The sequence below is a fragment of the Excalfactoria chinensis genome, chromosome 2 (genome assembly GCF_039878825.1).
Source record: "Excalfactoria chinensis isolate bCotChi1 chromosome 2, bCotChi1.hap2, whole genome shotgun sequence".
Lineage (NCBI taxonomy): Eukaryota > Metazoa > Chordata > Aves > Galliformes > Phasianidae > Excalfactoria > Excalfactoria chinensis.
Window position 1 is genome coordinate 12,810,265 of NC_092826.1, and position 20,054 is coordinate 12,830,318.

Here is a 20,054-nt window from a genome sequence, read left to right on the forward strand (position 1 = left end):
AAATGAACTCCATTAACATGAAGCTGTGCAGTTGATATGCTCCGGAGATGTTATGTGAACAAAGAAAATGATATCTATATTTTTAGTTGGAGAAACCCGTTCTGCTGTATAATTTGGTTTTATTTCTTGCTTTGTTTTTCTGGGTGGTCATTTTTAACTTTTTTTTTTTTTTTTTTTTTTTTTCTTTTCCAAAAGAGCTCAGCACTTGCACATTAGGAAGACATGCACAAACTGCACAGGCTTAGCATCTCTGAAACTGTGCCTGGATATGTTGCTTCAAAATTGACAACTAGATTTGAAAATGCAATTGTGTTTTGCCCAGGTCACCCCTCTTGGTGACCTGGGGATCCCAGGCTGGAAGAGCTCAATCTGCCGATTCTCATGCTTTGCTAGTCAAATCATGAACTTCATCAGCTGTAATAAGTGAGACTGTAGAGCAATTTGGTGTCTGTTTGGTTTCCTTTCTGCTGCTTACATGCACTGCTGTACTTACCTAGCACTTGCTGGTGAAGATGTTTAACCAAGGATTTATCAGAAGCTAAGAGTGAATAACATTATAGTACAAAATTTGGTTATTATTCTTCTCTAGACCTTTGTACATAGGTCTGTGGGCTGTTGTTTTGTTTTTGTTTTTTGCTAGAGAAAGACTGCCTTCAGCAGATTATGCAACCTGTACTTCAGCTGCCTGTTTCATCTTCAGCCAAGCTGGTGATGAAGCAAGCATTAGCAGTCTTAACTTCACACAGGAGTACAGTGTCCTGGTATAGCTAAGACTGAGGTCTTGCCGTGGTAAAAATATTTCCCTGAAGCTTGCAGTGCAAAGATGCAGCTGCCCAATGGATCCACTCTTGGTTAAAAAACTGCATTAAAAAGCATCAGCTCTGAGCCACGGGTGTTAGGCAGATGAGTTGGAAGAAGCAAAGAGGAGCCTCTGCCCTGCAAAGCTATGCAGTGGAGAGGGACAAATACTGCAGCAGCTAAAAAGTACCACTCAGCAAAGCTGAAAAATGCGTGTGTTTTGTATTGCAAGATGACTTAAAGAATTTTGTTGTGTATTTCTCAATGCCACTATACAATATGACAAGGTTGCAACTCTGTCCATAGGCTTAACAGCATTGATTCTGTCCCTTTAAATGCCATTGTTAGTAAATACCTTAATGAAAGGAGCTCTCACCAGGCCAGAAAAATAAATAAAAAAAAAAAAAGTAAAAAGAGAAAGAAAAAAGTAGCAAACCACATTGGTCAATAATTTGCCTTGGTAAACTGCATTTAAACAACCGATTTCAACTGTAATTCTGCTCAGCATTATCCTCTGCTTTGTAAATAGAAGTGCTTCTCCATACAGCTTAGCTTGCTGCTGCTGGGGAAGAAAATGGGAAAATGTGGGGCAGAGGGAACGTGCCACTTCCCTTCCTTTCCGAAAGGCTGTGGTTTCCAGCCCTCTGGATAAAACTGTGTGTGTTGCCATCGCTCTGTGCCTTGCAGCGTGTGGGAGCTGAATGCCTACCCTGCGCTGGCAGGGGACACCGCGACCCGGCTGGCAGCGCAGAGTGAGAGCGGAGCCCAGGTTGCTGCCCGACGCTTTGTGGCACTGGAGGGAGGTGTGGGGATATTTCCATTTCTCAGCCTGGGCGAGCTTCCCCCCCTTCTGCTTCTTCCCTGAGCCAGATGGAGACGCATTTGGTTTCTCTTTTAGCCATGTTACTTTTGCGAGGAGAATAAAATGAGCAGGAAAAACTATTGGCCGCAGCGAGAGAAGAAAGCCCTGCTTTGCCAGAGGAAACCACATAAAAGTGTGCGTGTGTGTGTTTGGGGGGAGGGCGCAGTGAGGGATGATGCCTGGAGCTTCTTGCACTCAGAGCTGCGATTTGTGAGTGAAACATGATGAAATCACCCCCTGGACAAATCACACGAGCCTGTCAACCTCACCAGGTGGGATTACTTGTAGCTAATAGCCCGAACTCCCGGAGCAAACAGAGCTCTGCGCTCACTATAAAGCAAAAGGGACGGTACTGCACTGGCTTTTCAAGAATCCTCTAGTATGGCTAAGAAGGGCTGCTTCCACTTCCACCAGGTAGGGGAGGAAAGGAGCGTGTTTGCTTTTAGAGGAGGAGTAGCCCGTCTCTCCTGAATAAGGTCCTACAAAAAGGAGCGTTTCAGCTTCAGAAAGAGATGTTTTATTCATAAACCCCTTCTGGTTTGTGCTACTCTAAAACGGTGACTCTGTCAGCTGCTGCGCCAGTGATGGGAACTGCTGTGCTGGGGAGCTCGAATGTACAGGGACCATCTCTGCCCCTTTAATCATAATGCTCTTGGCTTGGAAGTCTGGGCATTTGCACCATCTGATCACTTTGCTGTTTTGCTTTTGCAGGTTATATCTTTATTTGCTTTTGCCTTTGGAGTAAATGTCTGCATGGGATTTACAACAAATCGCTTCAGGAGATCTGAAGAATGGGATGAGGGCCCAATCTCAGGTACAGTAACAGATGTAAATTGTGGATCTCAATATCCTTATGTTATGAACGGTGGTTAGAAACCATTCCTACTCTGAAACAGTAGTTTGCTTGTTCCTTTTACCTCTAGGATATAATGAAGAAATAACTCACTGAGCCTGAGTCAGTTGACCTTTGGGACTCACCTATAGGTCTCCTATTTACTTAAACTTTTGCTCTGTGTGCATGCGACTATGGAAAATCTAGCCTATTTTAGGATTGAACACCATCAGTCTTGCAGAGATCAGTTTTTAGCTGCTTCATCTCTCCTGTGCTGTTTTGTGCTCCTTACGGTTTCCCTTAGATCTGAAAGAAACAGCCCTATCTATCAGTTTAAGGGTGTTGGTTTACTTTTGGTAACTACTGAAGCGGTTTTCCTAATCTTGAGTAACGCTTTCAAGAATGTGCTGCTGAGGAAAGCTTTGGGGATTTCTGTGGCTTCTGAGGTCATGCTAGCTTGTGAACAGTAGAAGGCAGACATCTGACAGCAGTGAGGCCGAGCAGGTGTTAGCATCCTGCACCCAGCAGATGTGCTGTCTAGGGGTCGGCTGTTCACCTTTGGAGGAGAGCAAGAATGTGCCATAGAAAGGACTGTTTGTGTTCAGAGGCACTAAAGGGTTTTGTGATCTCAGACATTGTCTTGAGTGGAAAAATATATACAGTGGAAAACTAGTGTTTTTCATAACAAAACCTAAAATAGATGTAGAGTTGAGTTGTGTCTCTGTTCCTTCTTCTGGGAGGAGGAAGGGAACCTGTGGTTCTTAGGGCTGGCTAATATAACTGAAGTGAAAGGGTTTCATTTTTAGTACCCTTCTGTAATGATAGCTTCTGAATTTTCATTGTAAACTCGTTTATGGTGGCCTGAGTTCGTTGTGTTCCTGGTGAAGAATAGTGTACCCTCCTCTCCCCTTCTATCACAGAAACCAGCCACAGTCAGGATGCTGATCATTAAGCAGAGGTGTTTTATATAACTAGAAAGATATTGGCAGTTACTTTTGGTATTTATATTGTAGTTAGACAAATTTGCTCATAAATCAGTTTTCTTTATAATTTAATCTCTAGTTTGTAAAGCAGTTGGGTAATGTGTGTAACAGTGATGTGAAGGATTTACATTTCATATCTTCAACACCTGACTGCTGACTGCTTTGCTTTCACTGGTGACTGGGCTTCGGGTCAGGGCTGCTTTACCCTGAGGTCCCAAAGGTCTGATACTGGGAACCAACTGCAGCTCATCAGTGCCAACTTTGCTGAGCACACCAGCACCATTCAACACTGCCAGGGCTAGGAACAGCAGCTGTATGCTGTTTCCAGTAGCAGGAAGGTTAGCTCAGAATCCCAGGAGAATAGTAAGAAATACAGGATATCTCCCAAAAAGGCAGGAGATAAGGGTTATTTGGGGGCAGTCCGTTGAAGATTCACATATGGTTGGGATTGGACCTGAACCTGACATTGATATAGTCGAGTCTAAGTGTCACTAATGGGAGACAAAAGATAATGGAGGGTTTTGTCCCATGTGTGTTTGGGCTGCCTCATTACTTTTATTGCAGTAAAAACTGGATTGTGGTAACAAAGAAAAAGTTATTGCCACATGAGTCTGAAAGATAAAACAAACCCTTATGATAGAGAGGTGCATTTTTAACAAAATAAAAACAATTTGATCAAGTAAGCTATTTAGATTCTTGCAGTTGTATCACTTCCAGTTGTACTTCATCAGAAGCCCAGTGTTAGGAAATATTCAGAATAAAAGATTGCCATGAATTCTTTTCCAATTCCAGTCTGCCTTGGCTTATTTATTTCCAGATTTCTTGATGTTTAGAATTAATTGTTTTGTATCGACTGAACACTCTCTTTACCAACCATTTCCACATATAACCAAGTTTTTACTTCTCTGGGGTATGCCATGACTGTAGTCAAACTTCAGTTCTCTTCTAGTATAGAGCTGCTCTGTAAGTCAAATTCAACATCTGATTTCTTTTTTCCATAGCCCATTATACATAGTACATGCATGCCAAAGAAGTATCATGATGCCTATAATGTTTTCTTGGCCTCATTTTATAGTGTATAGATAGTGTATAGATCTCTAATTATATAAAAGACAATCATTAGATGGCTGTTTTGAGGAGAAGAGTGATTGAAAGGGATTAGCAAAGAAGAGGAGGATCTTCATGTGAGATCCTTTGCCTGTTGCATGGAGGCAAATGTGACTGTAGAATCTGCAGACAGATGCAGGAATTTTGAAACTGTGTTAAGTTTGTTCTGTACAAGGGCTTCTGTCAGTATGAAAATGCTAACCATGAATGGGGCTCCTGATGATATATTTTCAAACTATTCTGCATGCACCAGTAGTTGTGCCATGGCATTGTGCACGACCTGAAAATCATGGTCTGGCTGCAAAGTTGAGGTCAGGCATGGTAAACAAAGGAACGATCTTAATGTATAATATATAATGTACACAGAGATCAGGGAGTTAAACCACATCTAGTTTTGTGTTGCTACGTGGAAAGTGTCTTACACTGACTCAGGAGGTATGTCTTGTATTTGCTATGAAATTTGGGAAAATTTGGCACACCACTAATAGAGAGGTTGCCAAGAGATCTGGAAAAAATAACAAATGAAGTAGCTAGGCTAAGCCATCCTCATGTGAAATGGAAACCCTAATTACAGTCAAAGAAGATGGAGGTAGAGGGAAGCTTGACCAGCTCTGTAGACGTTATCCCAGTACACGGGCAGCTCTTTCTGAAGTGCTGCTGACAGATCTTGGTCTAACCTGTTTTTCAGATCTACAAGATCAGAGATTGCACAGCTGCTGTTAGCAATTTGTTCTGGTGGTTTCCTGATAAATGAACTGCCCTTTACAACAGCTAGGCATTCCTTCAGATAGAATTGGTGCTGTTACTTCTGTGATTGGCGGTCATGTTTCCACCTTCTTCCTAAACCCGTGTCAGTGTGAGTCTCTTGGCTTTCTGAAATGGTGTCCTTCTCATTCCTTTGAAATGAAGAAAGCAATGCCAGTGTCAGTACTACGAAGTCTATGGTCATATGTAATACCTTGGAGTCCAGATTTGTGGTTTATTCAGTCAGTGATTATATGAATCTATTACACAGCTTCCATAGGGAAAGTAGCAGGAGAGGTTAAATAACAGAATTATTCTTTGGTAACATATATTCAGGAGCATTTGGCCCAAAGAATCTGCCATTAATAGGGACCAATACTTCATATCTCTGAAAACTGGAGTGTTTACATGCTCTGAAACAATTCTCATGTGATTAATTTCTCACAGAGACTTGTGGCCTTTTTGTGTGACCAAAGAAAACACTAGTCTGTGTATTGACAGCACAGATAAGCCACTTTTAGCCCCAAGGAGGTCCAGGTGACCAAAATATTGAGTGGAAGTTAATGGTCCTTCAGGGTCTTTTCTAACTCAGGATATTCTTTGATTCTATGATTTTACCTTTACCAGCTTGCAGATGAATGTGCCTTGCCACTATTGTGATCTGTAATGACAGTCACTGTAGTTTTACCTTCCCCCACCCACCATAACTTTACTGAAGGACTGTTTTGCAGCCCAGTTTGTTCCTTGAAGTTTTTAATGCTGGTGTCCAACCCGCATTGTCGCCAGTGCCACAAGAAAAATAGTGGACCTGTACTGCTGACAGCCAATGCAACATCTATCATCTCTAACCTTCCTCTCCATCTTCTTTTCTACCCATTTTCAGTGTTGGAATAGTACCATTGTATTTGGAAACAGATTTTGTTTGTTTTTTTTTCTCAGTTTATGTGGGGCTAAACTTTCAGCCATAAGAGTAGAAAAAAAAATACATGAAAGATCAGAACAGCTCTTTCCCAAAAGTGCCATTGCATCATTTCTCTTAAAATCATACCGCTAACCATGCTGAGGTTTGCTGAAGCCAAAACATGGTCTAAAAGAAAAAGGCTCAATTTTAATTGGTCCATCAAAGTACCGGTGACACTGTGAAATATTCCTCGGAACTCTTCTGTTTTTAAGGAATAATGTGAATTTATCTCAGTTTATTTCATAAAATAGCATTACCCCTGCAGAGCAGCACACAGCTTCCCTGCTTTATATAAGCTGCTACATAGGAGTCTGTGGTAGGAAAAATGTATGAGATAATACATTCTGAGAAAATAGCTGGGAAACACACATCAACTCTGACAATAAGGGTCCCAGCCAGTAGGTTATTGAAGTCTAATGCATTATTCACGGTTTCAGACTATCAGTCTTCCACTTAGTTTTGCTCATCAAATATATAGACTTTTTACATATTTCAGTTTAGAAATATTTCAGTTTAGATTTTATAGTTTAATGCTCTGCAGAAGCCCACCAAAAAGCCTTGCTTTACTTGCTTCTCACTTAAATTATAGAGCATCTTATGGTTTTCACCCATACTTGACATTGATTTGGTACCTTCCAGTACAGTAGACCAAGTCCTGCTGACAGCATGTAGATTAACTGCAGTTCTTTCCTAGGCGAACTGCCCAGCCAACCATGTAAATGTCACCTGGTTTTTGAAAACAAAGGCCTGCTTCTAAGGAATAGCTGCAACTCCTGAAATTAGGCTGTGCGTATTTTAATACATTTCTGCTAATGATCATTAGTGATAAAGATGGGTCCATTTCTATATGGAATGCTATCACAGCATGCTGCTGCTTCTTTTTGCTTCTACAAGCTGCCCTTCTCCTCTCACTGTTCCCTTCCCTAAGCAGGCAGCCGAGGTTTCACTCATCCAAGTGGCTTGGGGCTGTCACCTGCCCCTGCTGCCACTACTGGCCTGACAGATGTTGCCCTGTTTTTTGTTCCACACAGTCCTGTCAGATTCCCCCTGGATCAGTACCTCTGGCTCCTGCAAAAACAGATGCTTTGAACTTCAAGAGGCAGAGCCTCCTGGCTGCCGCTGTGACAACCTGTGCAAGAGCTACAACAGCTGCTGCTTCGACTTTGATGAGCTGTGCTTAAAGACAGGTAGGATGGGTCTTCTGCCCCTCACTGGTGGGAGCTGACGATGCCTGGCTTATGTGAATGATTGGGACTGGCCACCATAATCCAGCACTCCCTGCCATAATCCGGGTCTTCTGCTTCCCTTGCTGGCTGGGCTTGTCTTGACCCAAAATGCAGTCCATGTATCCTTGCTGGGAGCAGAATGGATACGCATCTATTGCTGCTGGGCTTCTGCCATTGTTTCTGCAGAGAAGGGCAGAGTACTGCTTGTACTACCTGAAAAAGAGATGTTCTGATACTCATTTACAAACAATAATTAGTATTCAGGCACCAGTTGTCCTTCCAGGTTACAGTGAAGAGATGGTAAAGACAGGAGGTTGGTCTCTCAGTGTCAGTCATCCTTTTTTCTCCAAAGTGATAACTTAATAATTGAGCAGTTCATGCTCACTTTTGGATTGTTTGTTGCATTTATTTGTGAAAGTACCTTGGAAGCTGAGAGTGCTAAGGCAGCACAGGTCTGTTCAAAGCTGGCAGGCCGGGTTTGTTACCATTGCTCCAGACACATATAACACACCAGTAAAGATGTTTACCTTCAATTCATTAGACCCTGAGGAGTGGAAATACAGCTCTACGTTCCCTTTCTGTTTTTCATGACTCATAAGAGAGGGAAACTTCAAAGAGGGTCATGAGTGATATTTTGTTTCTTAACATAGTGCATTTGAATTATTAGTTGTACTCATCTCTTTGAGTGTTTGCTTAGTGGTCAGAGTTGACACAGGTGCCTTCTACTTTTGCCATTAAATGTTTCCTTGCTTTATCAAGGAATTACACTTAGAAAGCAAATAAAAGAGAAGTCTAATGACTAAAAATATTGCTGCTCATGGACGGGAGATGTTTGAAAGTACTTTCTCAGTTCTGTTTATAACGATATTATTACAATAGCTTGGTACAAAACAAAATGGTAAGCTAATTCAGTATGAAAAACTGGTTTGATTCCAGGCCAAGAAGTTTAAAGCTAAGAGTGTTTCATCCCAGTGTAAATGACAGCAGAATATGGGGATCTGAAAACTTTCAGTGCATTGCATGATGTTTGCTACAAAAGAACAGATTTTCAGTTCCTCAGCCTTCAGTCCACAGGGTGCATTATCACTTAAATGTGTGGATACCTCTGTAGCTCTTAGAATTGTTGTGTACATTTTCTTATAATTCCATAGGTATTTATTAAGACAATTATCACATGTACAATAGGTAAATATTATATATTTATTGGAAAAAAGTCTCAAATCAAGGAGAAAATGGGAAGTAAGAGAAATTGCTCTTTATTATTATTATTATTATTATTATTTATTTTAACTAGTTGCATGCTGTCAAAAGCAATCTTTTTATTTTCCTATTGCTTGGGCCAGGACATATGGGAAACCATACAGTTATATTCTCAGGCCCCATTCTAAAATGTAGCACCATGCTGTCCTGGAGAGAATACCCTAATTTAGACAGGCCCTTAGATCCTGACAGCATTTGCAAGACAAGAAGACTGTGCCTCGTTTCTTCAAGTTCTTCTAACTTCACAGTTGGTGCTGAATCTCATCCACTGAGGTATTAGAAAGTTCCTTCTGTCTGCAAGGAGCTGATGGGAGGATAATGTAATATCAGTTTCTGTCCACATAATCTCTTCCCAGCTTTCTCTTATTTCCCACGGGTCAAACTGAGGACTTGAATATTTGAGCAAAAAAGGATGAGTTGTAGAAAAAACACCACCATTTCTAGTTTGCACTCTTGACAAATCCATTTATCTTTTGACAGCCTTTCTTTTCTTCTCCTCTCCATGTATTTTCTAGCATTCCGGTTGCACAAAGCCTGGACTACAATAACTGTTTGTAGCAGAAGCACTTGTGTGGATTCAGGAGCCCTCCTGTATCTGCAGGACCACAAGGGTCCCTTTTGTTTCTGCTTGACATACTTGAGAAGTCTTGAAATCACAAAACTGGGGCAATAAATTTAAGACTCTATAAAGTTGGATGTAGTCATTATGGCTTGAGTGAGTGCTTTTTGTTTTGATTATAATCTCTCATTCTTGCTTACTTGTGAATATTTTAGCTCGAGGCTGGGAGTGTACCAAAGACCGTTGTGGAGAAACCAGGAATGATGACAATGCTTGTCACTGCTCTGAAGACTGCTTAAGTAGAGGAGACTGTTGCACTAATTACCAGGTCGTTTGCAAAGGTATGCCTTTGGTCTTCCTGCCTCCTATCTTTTGAACCTGACAGTAGGCAGCCCTACTGGTAAAGTCTTTTCTAGAGAAGGAACCCTCTGTTTTGTTCTGAATTTTAGGAACAGGGAGGAAGAAAGGGGTGTTACACTGGTGAGTTTTGGACTCCTAGTGGAGATGAATGCAACTAATTTCTTGACAGTAGTTCCTATCTGTATGTATCCTGTATATATCCTGTAGAGATATTGAAAGACAAAGATTAGGCACAGGTGAGCAAAGAGTTTAGAACAAAACACAAAAGTATTCAGCTGCATTTGACTGCATCACAAGGAAAGCAGGGTGATCTGCTGGTTTCAGAAGGAACTGAGCATACCTAGATAGGTTATCTCTGTCTCAAAAACCTCTCCCATCCCTACTACAAAAGCACCTGTTCAAACTACTACTTGCATCAAGTAGGCTTTGTTTCTTGAGGACAGTGTTTTTGAGAATATAACAGCTTTAATTTACAGATGGGGTAGCATGGGCTCCAGGTAACAAGATGGTAACAACCATATCACCTTCTAGACACATGATGTCTGCAATACAACCTTAACTGGCTGATGGGGGGACAGGGTACAGGCTTAATTGTCACCCTATACCTAGATGGTTTGGAGCATGTCCTGCCTTGCATAATGTGTCTCCCATTCTGGGGAGGTCTTCTGGTCCTTGGAAATGAACCTTAGAAGCTCTTACTATTGCATTTCACCTAGCTTTAAATTTTTCGTTTGTTTAATGGTGGAGTTTCCAAATGCTGAAAGTGGGATTTTCTTTACTTGAATTTTGCTGTTGGGAATCCAGGTGAAACATGCTTCTTTTAACAAGTCTCCATAGATTACGTTCTTCCTCTTCCCAATGATACCCAAGGCTTAGACTACTTAAATACTGATATAGTTCTCAGTTCCTGACTTTTTTTTTGTGAGTTCCCATTTAGAAGGGTCAGAGGAATTTACATGTGCTGTTTAATGTACATAATCTTTTTCTAATTGCCTAATAACAAATTATCTCAATGATCCTGGTGTTCTGATAGGAATAAGCCTTATATGAGAACCATGTTTTCTCTTTATTCATGCTTTTGCTTACCTGAGGATAGTGTTTATTTTATATTTCCTTGGAAATCCTCCCTCTACATCCCGTCATGGTCAATTGGAATTGCTGCAGGACACATTTCCTGCAGATATTTTCTATGGTGCTTTTTGTTTTGTTCTTTTAATTGAGCTACAGTCCCCTTAATAGTGCTAGGTTCAGGAAGTAAGCCTCATTAGCTAATAATTTGTTTTTCAGTTGACCCGTGAAAGTGCAAGTCATGAGCCAATCTATAGTCAGCATTCAGTAGTGAAAGCCTTAACAAAATAGTTAATTATGTAAAGTAATAAGCCAGCTCTGAAAGACTATTAATACTTTCTTTTTTCTCGGCTGTGCCTGAGTCTCACCTGATCCACAAGCTGTTCAGCTCCTTAAACCAGCTGGAAACTATTTAGAGTTGTTTTTCTTCCCTAGAAAGAGTTTTATTTTATTATTTTGTGTCTTTAGCCAGCTGAAGCAGGTCATGGAGACGTCAGGCCTGGCGGGATGGAGGGTATGAATTGGCAACCAGCAGTGTTGTACTTTTCTGACAAACTGAAAATAATAATAAAATAATTTTTAAAATGATTGCTGTTGCTGAAGTTTTACTACCATTTCCTTCATGCAAAAGAGTAGTTTTAGCTTTAGTTTGAAGAGCTGCTTCTAGAAGCAACAGCTTGGGTATTCTTGTTGAATAGAATGTAACCAGAACACTTGTGCAGCTTTGCGGAAGGAACCTGATCATTGCAAAAATAGGATGAGGCAGTCTGTTAACAGAATTAGACTTTTTTTTTTTTTTTTTTTTTTGAGTTTTTCTTTGCAACCTGAAGCTGTATTCATAGAATTTTTTATTTATTTGTTCTTAAACTCTGATTTGAATTTCTGGTAGGAGAAACCCACTGGGTGGATGATGACTGTGAAGAGATAAAAACTCCCGAATGTCCAGCAGGGTAAGTGCTTTGCTTGTTACCCTAAAGCCAAGTACAACAAGGACAGTGGTCCGGCATTCTGAACATCATGTTTCTGCTTTATCTTTGTAAAGCCTTTGCTGGATGGTTTAGTTGCTTACTTTCCTGTCCTTCGCGGTTTGTACAATTGGGTTGTTAATGTGAGCAATGATGTATGATATGGGGGCTTGAACTCTTGTCCTTGGATCACCTTTGATGGGTTTGCCTGTTTTACTTATCTGAGTAGGAAAGATAATTAAACACTCTTTAAGACCTTGGGAATTTTTTTCCAGTTTCTCTAAAATTTAGACTGGCTCAGGCCTTTTAAAAATTATTATTATTTTTTATATTTTGTTATTAATATTATCTTACTAAGTGAAGGGATTTCAAAACTGCAATGGGTAATAGGCTTGACTTAAACAAACAAACAAATGAAAAACCAAGAATAACATTGAAAATAGAAGAGCATCTGAAACCAGTTATCTCACTATTATGCTTAAAAGCAAACATCTGCTTAGGTGCTGCACTGGGCTGCAGCTCAGTTTGTGCTACCAGGAGAAGAGTTTGGAGGAAATAGGAGCTCCTATTCTCCTGGTGACAGTGATGTCTTTTTACCCCTGCTGTGAATGACCATCATTAAACACTTGAGCATGTCCACCCAGGACACATCTATGCCTGCTTGGATTCAAATCCAAGCAGAAGTAATAAACAAAATATAATAAAATGACATGAAATACCATCATCTTTAATATGTGAGAATGAGCTCTGCCTTTTAGACCTTGCACAAGATGCCATATGGACTTTTTGTCAAGAGAGAAGACCAGCTGTTCTGAAACATGTGGTTTATAACTAAAGATTGTATGCTAGGATCGGTACTAGTGCATACAATTTTTTGTTGTTGTTTTTGCTCTTCTCCATCTCTTTCTGTAAGCATTTGCCTTTTTGAGCTGTGTACTTCTGGCTGCCTAGGGATTATTTTTTTTTTTAATGTTGGAATGTAGCCCTTTAGCTGACTGTGACCACAGTCTGAATGTTACTAAGCATGAAGATTATCAGTTTATGCTGATCTGTTAAGTAAGCAAGTAAGCAAAGGAAAAAAGAAAAAGACACATAGCACACGTGGTAACTGTACTTTAAATCCTCTGGAGTCTCAATTAGCAAGTGAAAATAAAAAGAAATATCATTTTGAAATGCTGACTTATACTCCTGCTGCTTCTGCTTTTTAGCTTTGTTCGTCCTCCTTTGATCATCTTCTCTGTTGATGGTTTCCGTGCATCATATATGAAGAAAGGGAACAAGGTCATGCCCAATATTGAAAAACTGAGTGAGTACATCTGTTTTCATACAATAAACAAAACAGTCTCATGCAGTCTAGTTGTTTTCATTGTGTATTGAGTAACAAGAGTCAGCATGGGTCTGGCCTGTAGAAGGGCTCTGCCAAATGCAGGGCTTTTCTGACCCAAAACTCTAATAAAGATTGCATTTATTTTCCATAAAAGCAAATTGCATTAGCCCCCTTAGATTTAGATAGTATCATCTGATGGCTTGAAGGACCCTAGCTAAAGAAGAGTATAGCAAAGAGTGAGAAGAGAGCTGCTTTAGGGAGCACAACTCAGAATGGGTGGTGTTAATTTGGTTTGTCAGCAAATAAATGAATCTGCCGCACGTGATAAGTATCATGCCCTTGTATAGGCTAGTTGAGATGTGCCTGCTAAATTTTGCACTTCAGTCACAAACGTGAAAGACGTGGGTCCTGGTTTTGTGGTGTACCGGACATGCTGTATGTTTGAACTTCTCAGTGTAGTATGGTAGCTTGCTTACGTGCTCATATGCTTGAAAAGCATTTTTTTTTCCCCTGTGTGTTTGCTGGCCCTTGCATTTGTGTAGCCATTTGGGGAGCTGGGGCCAAAGCCTGTTGTGAAACTCCCGCTTCAGTGTATTTGTCATTTAAAATTAGTCTGTGATTTGTCATGTTCCTTTACTTAACAGCAAGGCACTTTCAATGACTATGAATGCTGAAAGGGGGCTAACTTGGAAGGAACGGCAGTCCATGGAATTGTAGCTGGTTTAATAGTACTAGCTTCTCTGCTTCAGTTGTTTACTGTGAAATATAAAGTAGCATGTGTGGATTTAGCACTGCAGGAAGACTTGCCAGTGGTCACCAGAGGACGTTCATTTAAATTGGTTAAAATTTAACCACTTTCTGCAGCATTTTCAGAATTCAGCATTTTTTTTAAATTTTATTTTATTTTATTTTTTTTTATGTCCCAGAGCTTCACTTCTAACGTTTGCATTCCCTACTGATTTTTCAGGATCATGTGGAACGCACTCTCCTTACATGAGGCCGGTCTACCCTACAAAAACCTTCCCCAACTTGTACACTCTTGCTACTGTAAGTCCTTGGGAAGGATTTTTTGATGATAAAATGTTGCACTTCACTAGAAATGTGGGTTGTGGGAAGCGAGATTTCTTTTTTAAATAAAACTCCTTCACAGTCAATCCTTTTCTCCCTTACATTAAGTAGGTTTTTTTGGTGTTTTTTTTTTTTTTCTCCAGTATTTTGAAGTTTTGAGATAAAGCATTTCTCTCTAAAGTGCACAATGTTACAGCTTTCCTGCATTTCCCTATGCTTGTTTTTGCAGTTATTTGTACTGCTGTATAATTACAGGTCATGGTTTTTCTGGGGGGGGGAAAAAAAACAACAACCCAGAATACAACCAGCAGTTGTTCTTTCATTGGAGGAGCTGAAGTCAGTAGGGCTGACTTAGCAACCTACTTAAAATTTACAGCTGCTGAGCGTGTCTGGATGCTGCTTTGGCCCTGCAGTAAATGAACCATCTCTTCCGTGCTTTGGTGGCACAGCTGGTGGCCAGGCTGTCCCCAGTCTGAGATGCAAACGCTGCCATGTGACAATGCTCCTGAAGCAGAAGCCTTGTGGGTTGTTTTGTTGTTTTTTTTTTTTTTTGCCCTTCTTTTTCTTCCTTCAGCCTCTGCACAAACCTTAAGATAAAAGAGATGGACAAACAAGTAGCTGAGCATGGGAGAGGGGGGGGGAGAGAAAGGGAGAAGATCAGAAACCTCTTAAATTACCTTTACTTCTGGAGAAGTTGAGGTATAAAGCCTCTAGGTTTTATATCACTGTTTGGGTGTCTTGCCTCTGTTTCTTCTTAGAAATAGGTCTCATGGAGGCACTAGCAAAGATAAACCATTATAAAATGGGAATGCAGGTTTTAACTCTTGCTACTGGAAAATGAATTACTGTTTCCAGTAAAGGAACTGATAAAGAGGAACTCTAAGTTCAAATCAATCTTCATTATTATTATTATTTTTTTTGCTTATTTTTGATGGCCTCAGATTAACTTCTAACCAGTGTGAAAATACTTCAAAGTATCCAGCAGCAGAAGTTTCTGTGCTTTCTTTTTTCTTTTAGCACAATTCAGTCATTTCCTGCTGTTTTCACTACTAAAGCCAATTTTAAATGTGCTTATCTTGAAGTTAAAACCTTTTTTGGTGCGCTGTTACAAAGACACCCATTTTAAAATAATTCAGTGGTATTTGCAGGTAGCAATGAGGACTGCATTTATGTGCATTAGGGTTTTACTAATTAATCTACTTCTGCACAAAGGGACTCTATCCTGAATCACATGGAATCGTTGGCAATTCAATGTATGACCCAGTGTTTGATGCCAGCTTCAGTCTTCGAGGGCGAGAGAAATTCAATCACAGATGGTGGGGAGGTCAACCAGTAAGTTTCAGATTCCTTCCTCCTCTCTCCCTCCTCCTTCCCCTCCCCCTGTGCTGTGGAACATAGCCAATAATAATAATTAAAAAAATACATCTGTGAACAATTTGTACCTGATCTCCCCATGGCTGACCCTGTGTCTATCAATGTAATGTAACATTTTGAGTTGGCCTTTGCTTTTCAGCATAATAAAGCCATTGATTATGGAAAGGTGCTTGTGTTGATAAGTATAAATTAGACGTGGCTAGGAAAAAGCGCTCACTTTAGGCAGCAGTTTAACACAAATTACTGTATTTTCGTCACTGTGGCACAGTGTTTCCTTTTCATTATGGGTTTCTCAGGTTTTCATCCTAGTAATGTTCTTGTGGCAGTTTTAGTATTAATGTTCTGTCAGAGTAGCGTGGCACAACTTCATAATTATTATTTGTTAAGTCCACAAGTGATTGCTGTTACCTGACATGCTGCAGAGGGTGTAGAAGTTTGTGAATAAATTTATGCCCAGAGCACAGCATCAACGGCTGAGCAGAGCTCTCTCTTGAATAAGCACTACAATTGGTTTTCTCCGAGGTCTGAATCCTTATTTTGGGCATAGTAATGGCCTCCTTCTAAGGATTAAAAGAAGGTCCCTTTGCTTCTACTGAACTTTCTCCTATTACCACATGCTTTAGCGACCTGCTTTAATTTGCCACCAAATATAGTTTTAAATTAAACTAATAAGTTTTACATGGAAGCAACTAAGGCACATATACTACACTGGTTACTTGGGGACCTAGCATGTAAAAACTTCCTGAGCACTTAAATCAGTGCCATTTTCTACATCAGAAATTGAGGACATTTTTACATGAAGCAGTACAAACCTTCTTACTCTTTGAGAAGCCAGACTGTAATCAAGATAAATGCTTCTAAATGGAAACCAGTGCTAGATTTTTTCATATACCAGTACAGGTTAGGGGCTGACCTGATGGAAAGGAGCTCTGTGGAGAAGGATCTGGGTGTCCTGGTGGACAACAGGTTGACCATGAGCCAGCAGTGTGATCTTGTGGCCAAGAAGGCCAGAGGTGTCTTGGGAAGAGTGTAGCCAACAGGTCAAGGGAGGTTCTCTCTCTCTCCTCTGCCCTGGTGAGGCCAAATCTGAATACTGTGATTCTGGGCTTCTCAGTTTAAGAAATGCAGGGAATATTCAGAGAGAGTCCACAGTGATGATGAGGGGCCTCTCCCATATGAGAAAGGCTGAGAGACCAGACTCAGTTCAGCCTGAAGAAAAGATGGAGAGGAGATCTTATCAGTGCTTAAAGATGTATATAAGGTAGGTGTCAAGAGAATGGGGCCAGACTCTTTGCAGTGGTGCCTAGTGACAGGACAAGGGACATAAACTGGAATACAGGAAATCGCATACAAACATGAAGAAAAAAAATATATTTTGAGGATGATAGAGCACTGGAGCAAGCTGCCCAGAGAGGCTGTGGAGTCTTTCTCTGAAGATATGCAAAACCTGCCTGGATGCTTTCCACTGCAGCTTAATTTAGGGAACCTACTTTAGCAGGGGGTTGGACTGGAGTTCCCTTCCAACCTCTATGATACTGGGATTGAGGTGGGTATTGGAAGGGGACAGGGAATATCGTGGTCTGTCATTGGTGTTTGCTCAAGTGGCCGGTGTCATCCTCCAAATCTCTAAGACGTTAATATCCCAGGAGACAAAGGGAAGTTACTTAGCAAGCATGTGTTATTTGTCCACATGTGGTTTTAGTCCTCAAGAAATGCGAGACAAGACCATTTAGAGTTGCAGGCAGATGTGTGACAGGCAGATGTCTGGCTGTAGCTGAGCCAGAATGAGGTATTTGTGCACTTGTAAAATTTGTCAGCAGTAATGAGAGGCGTAGCTGCTCCCTCACCCAGCGATGACCTGGGTTAGTTTTTAGCATAGGTTGCATAGAGTAGAGAAGGTGATAAAGTGCCAGGCTGTTATCCATCCAGATCTGGGCAAAGCAGCAGGATCAAAACTAGTGAACAACAGTGAAAGGGTGACAGCAGGTAGCTTCTTCTTCCATCCTAGCTACAGCGAGAGCCACACACTGAATGGCATCTGCAGTGTGCTTGCTGCTGTCAAACATCAATCCCATGGATAGTGTTGTGGGTCAGCTGTTTGATAGCTTGTTAGGCAGCTGTAAATTTAATTGTGCATCTCAACCAAGTTTATGTAGGAATAACTCAAACTTACTTTCAGGGACTGTACAAATGTCTCTATTTTTAAACTGCAATATTTTTATAGCCTGTGTAGATTGCATCAGCTGTCATGTTGAGTGGGGGATATTGGGTAATTCTAACACCCACTCATTAGAAACACCTCTGCTATTGCAGAGAATATAAGTCATTCTGGATTGTAAACAAGGGTCATGAAAAATGTCAGCTGAAAAGAGTTCAAGGAAGTTACACAACTGTGGATAACCACATGCTAGAAAAAAATTCTCAGAGGATAGAGGGGACTGTTGTATATATAAGTAAGGATGTTAAAATAGAACAGCTGATCCAAGGAAGTGTTAAAAGAAAAAATACAGGAATCAGATAATGAGCTGGAAATCTCCTTGGAGAATTGGGAACATGCATAGAGGGATGGCTGTAATTCAGATCCTACATGCTTATTATGAGGAGAACCCGTAAGTTGGGTAAATGTTACTGAGTGGCCACACTGCCTGGGTAAGGAGAGAGAACATTTCTGCAAGAAATCTACTGACATAAATGATTCCCTCTCTGCACGTGGAGGAAATGCATGCTTTGCATTTATTTATTTGCAGGGAGGTGTGAAAATGAGCTACTAAAACTTTGGGGCAGAGATTTTGATGGGAGGAAAAGTTCTCTCTCCTCTATGTGGATTAGATTCATAGTTCTAATTCATTTCTAAGTGAATTTCAAATTATTTTTTATGATTTTACCTAAACATCACATTGATTCAAAACTGCCAAAGAAGGATGGATTATCAATGAAAAGATAGTAAGATTAAGGGAGGAGGAAAGAAAATCTTGTCTGTGTATCACAATGTGTTATTCAACTGATCCGTTTTAGGTCTTGGTCTCAAAGTGTAGTACGCAGCTTTGGAGAGGTACTTGGTTGGCACAGAACAGGGAATTATTATCTAAAACTGCCCACCTTCCCCAGGAAGGAAGAAGTTGTTACTGGGGTCCCCAGCTCCACATTGTAGCTAAAAACTGCCTTGAAGAGAATGTCATTTAACGTTAATCATTCCTAAAATACTTCCTTGCTCCTCGATGAGTTTATTGTATATGGTTTGTTAAAATGTATGTGTATATATATATATATATTTGTATATATATGTATATATTTGTTAAATTACTTGTTCTGATAGTGAGCACTTTGCTAGAAAGCGGCCAAACTAACACATGACATCAGTGGGATTTGACAAATGAGTAGTTTAACATTTTCACACAAGGAATTGTGAGAAATTTGAGTGTTAGGGAAAGGAGAAGGAGGGAGCAGGTAGCTTTGGAAGTGCTCAGAGATCCTCTAACTGCTTGCGAGACTTCCTGAAACCTGTTTTTCTGACTTAGTATATAACTTTTATTTATTATATAAGCTTAAAACCACCTTGTTTTTTAAAAGAAAAAAGTGTGTGACAGGAAACAGCTGCATAACCACTTCTCCTTGTATTGCTACAGCTTCTCGCAGAAATTGTGAGCATCAGAGCCCCTGTTCTCAAAGGAGAAACTAACTTCACTGCTCATTTTTCATGATGCTGAGACTGTTTTCATCCAAGTAACTTCAATCACTGAAGTCAACTGCCTAAATTAAGACTCCAGCTGCCTTTGGCTTCTGTTTAGCAGTAGTTTTCCACATTTTGATTTGGCATAGTGAGGTTTAAGCTTACAATACAGGCAGTATGTTGCTTTTCTCAGTGAACTTTTGTGATCCTTAGAAATAATCCTTTGTCTTCCTTAAGATCAGAAGATGATAGGTATAAAACTGAAGCTTTATCCTCATAAAAGCTGAAGTTAATGAGGGCAGAGAGGACTCTGGAGAAGGCTGTCCAGCTTGTGAGTTTGCCTCTAAAAATGCCTCAATTTTCAGAAATATCTTAATTATAACATCATAGAGGGTGGCTTAAGGCACCTTGTATGACACTTTGCTTTCACTTTTAACATTGGTAAGAAAAAGGAAATATGGCTAAAGCAAAGCCTGTGGGAGTCATGACTCCCACTTTTACCTCACTGGCAGGAAAAGTGCAAATAAATGATGCAGGAAGGTAACATGTAGCATCACTGCACCAAGTTAATTCTACATGCCAGCACCACTCTTGCTTATGTTTTTTTGGGAGATAGTGATCATCAGTCCTTGACATGGAAGGGATTTCCCATTCATGCATGGCCTCCTCCCAGCTTCAGTGGTGTCTGTGCTACCTTCATTCCTGACATGGGTTTCCTTCCCTGGCTGGCAGTTGTGTTTGCTCAGCTCTCAATGAGGCCTGCCCCTTCTGTTGGCCCTGACCTGAGGTGTGCCACTGCTGCTCTTGAATGATGCAACAGGATGCAGGCAGACCTTGAAAATTTATGTACATTCATTTATTCACAGAAGATTAAAAACAGGGAGATGCTG

The 20,054-nt window shown here is 40.5% G+C and overlaps 1 protein-coding gene across 13 annotated transcripts in view; it reads left to right on the forward strand.

Annotated features, from left to right (window-relative positions):
- Positions 1–20,054, forward strand: part of ENPP2 (ectonucleotide pyrophosphatase/phosphodiesterase 2) — a 68,960-nt gene that overhangs the window by 12,067 nt on the left and 36,839 nt on the right. For 5 of the 13 annotated variants that reach the window (XM_072327783.1, XM_072327770.1, XM_072327771.1 and 2 more), the window contains exons 2-8: positions 2,372–2,474; positions 7,319–7,474; positions 9,548–9,673; positions 11,650–11,710; positions 12,934–13,031; positions 14,020–14,099; positions 15,333–15,452. In XM_072327783.1, coding sequence (XP_072183884.1) covers positions 2,372–2,474; positions 7,319–7,474; positions 9,548–9,673; positions 11,650–11,710; positions 12,934–13,031; positions 14,020–14,099; positions 15,333–15,452 — 744 coding nt within the window. Of the gene's footprint in view, positions 1–1,647; positions 2,075–2,111; positions 2,275–2,371; positions 2,475–7,318; positions 7,475–9,547; positions 9,674–11,649; positions 11,711–12,933; positions 13,032–14,019; positions 14,100–15,332; positions 15,453–20,054 lie in introns of those variants that run through there. The other 8 variants (XM_072327773.1, XM_072327772.1, XM_072327776.1 and 5 more) reach the window with 8 other exon arrangements.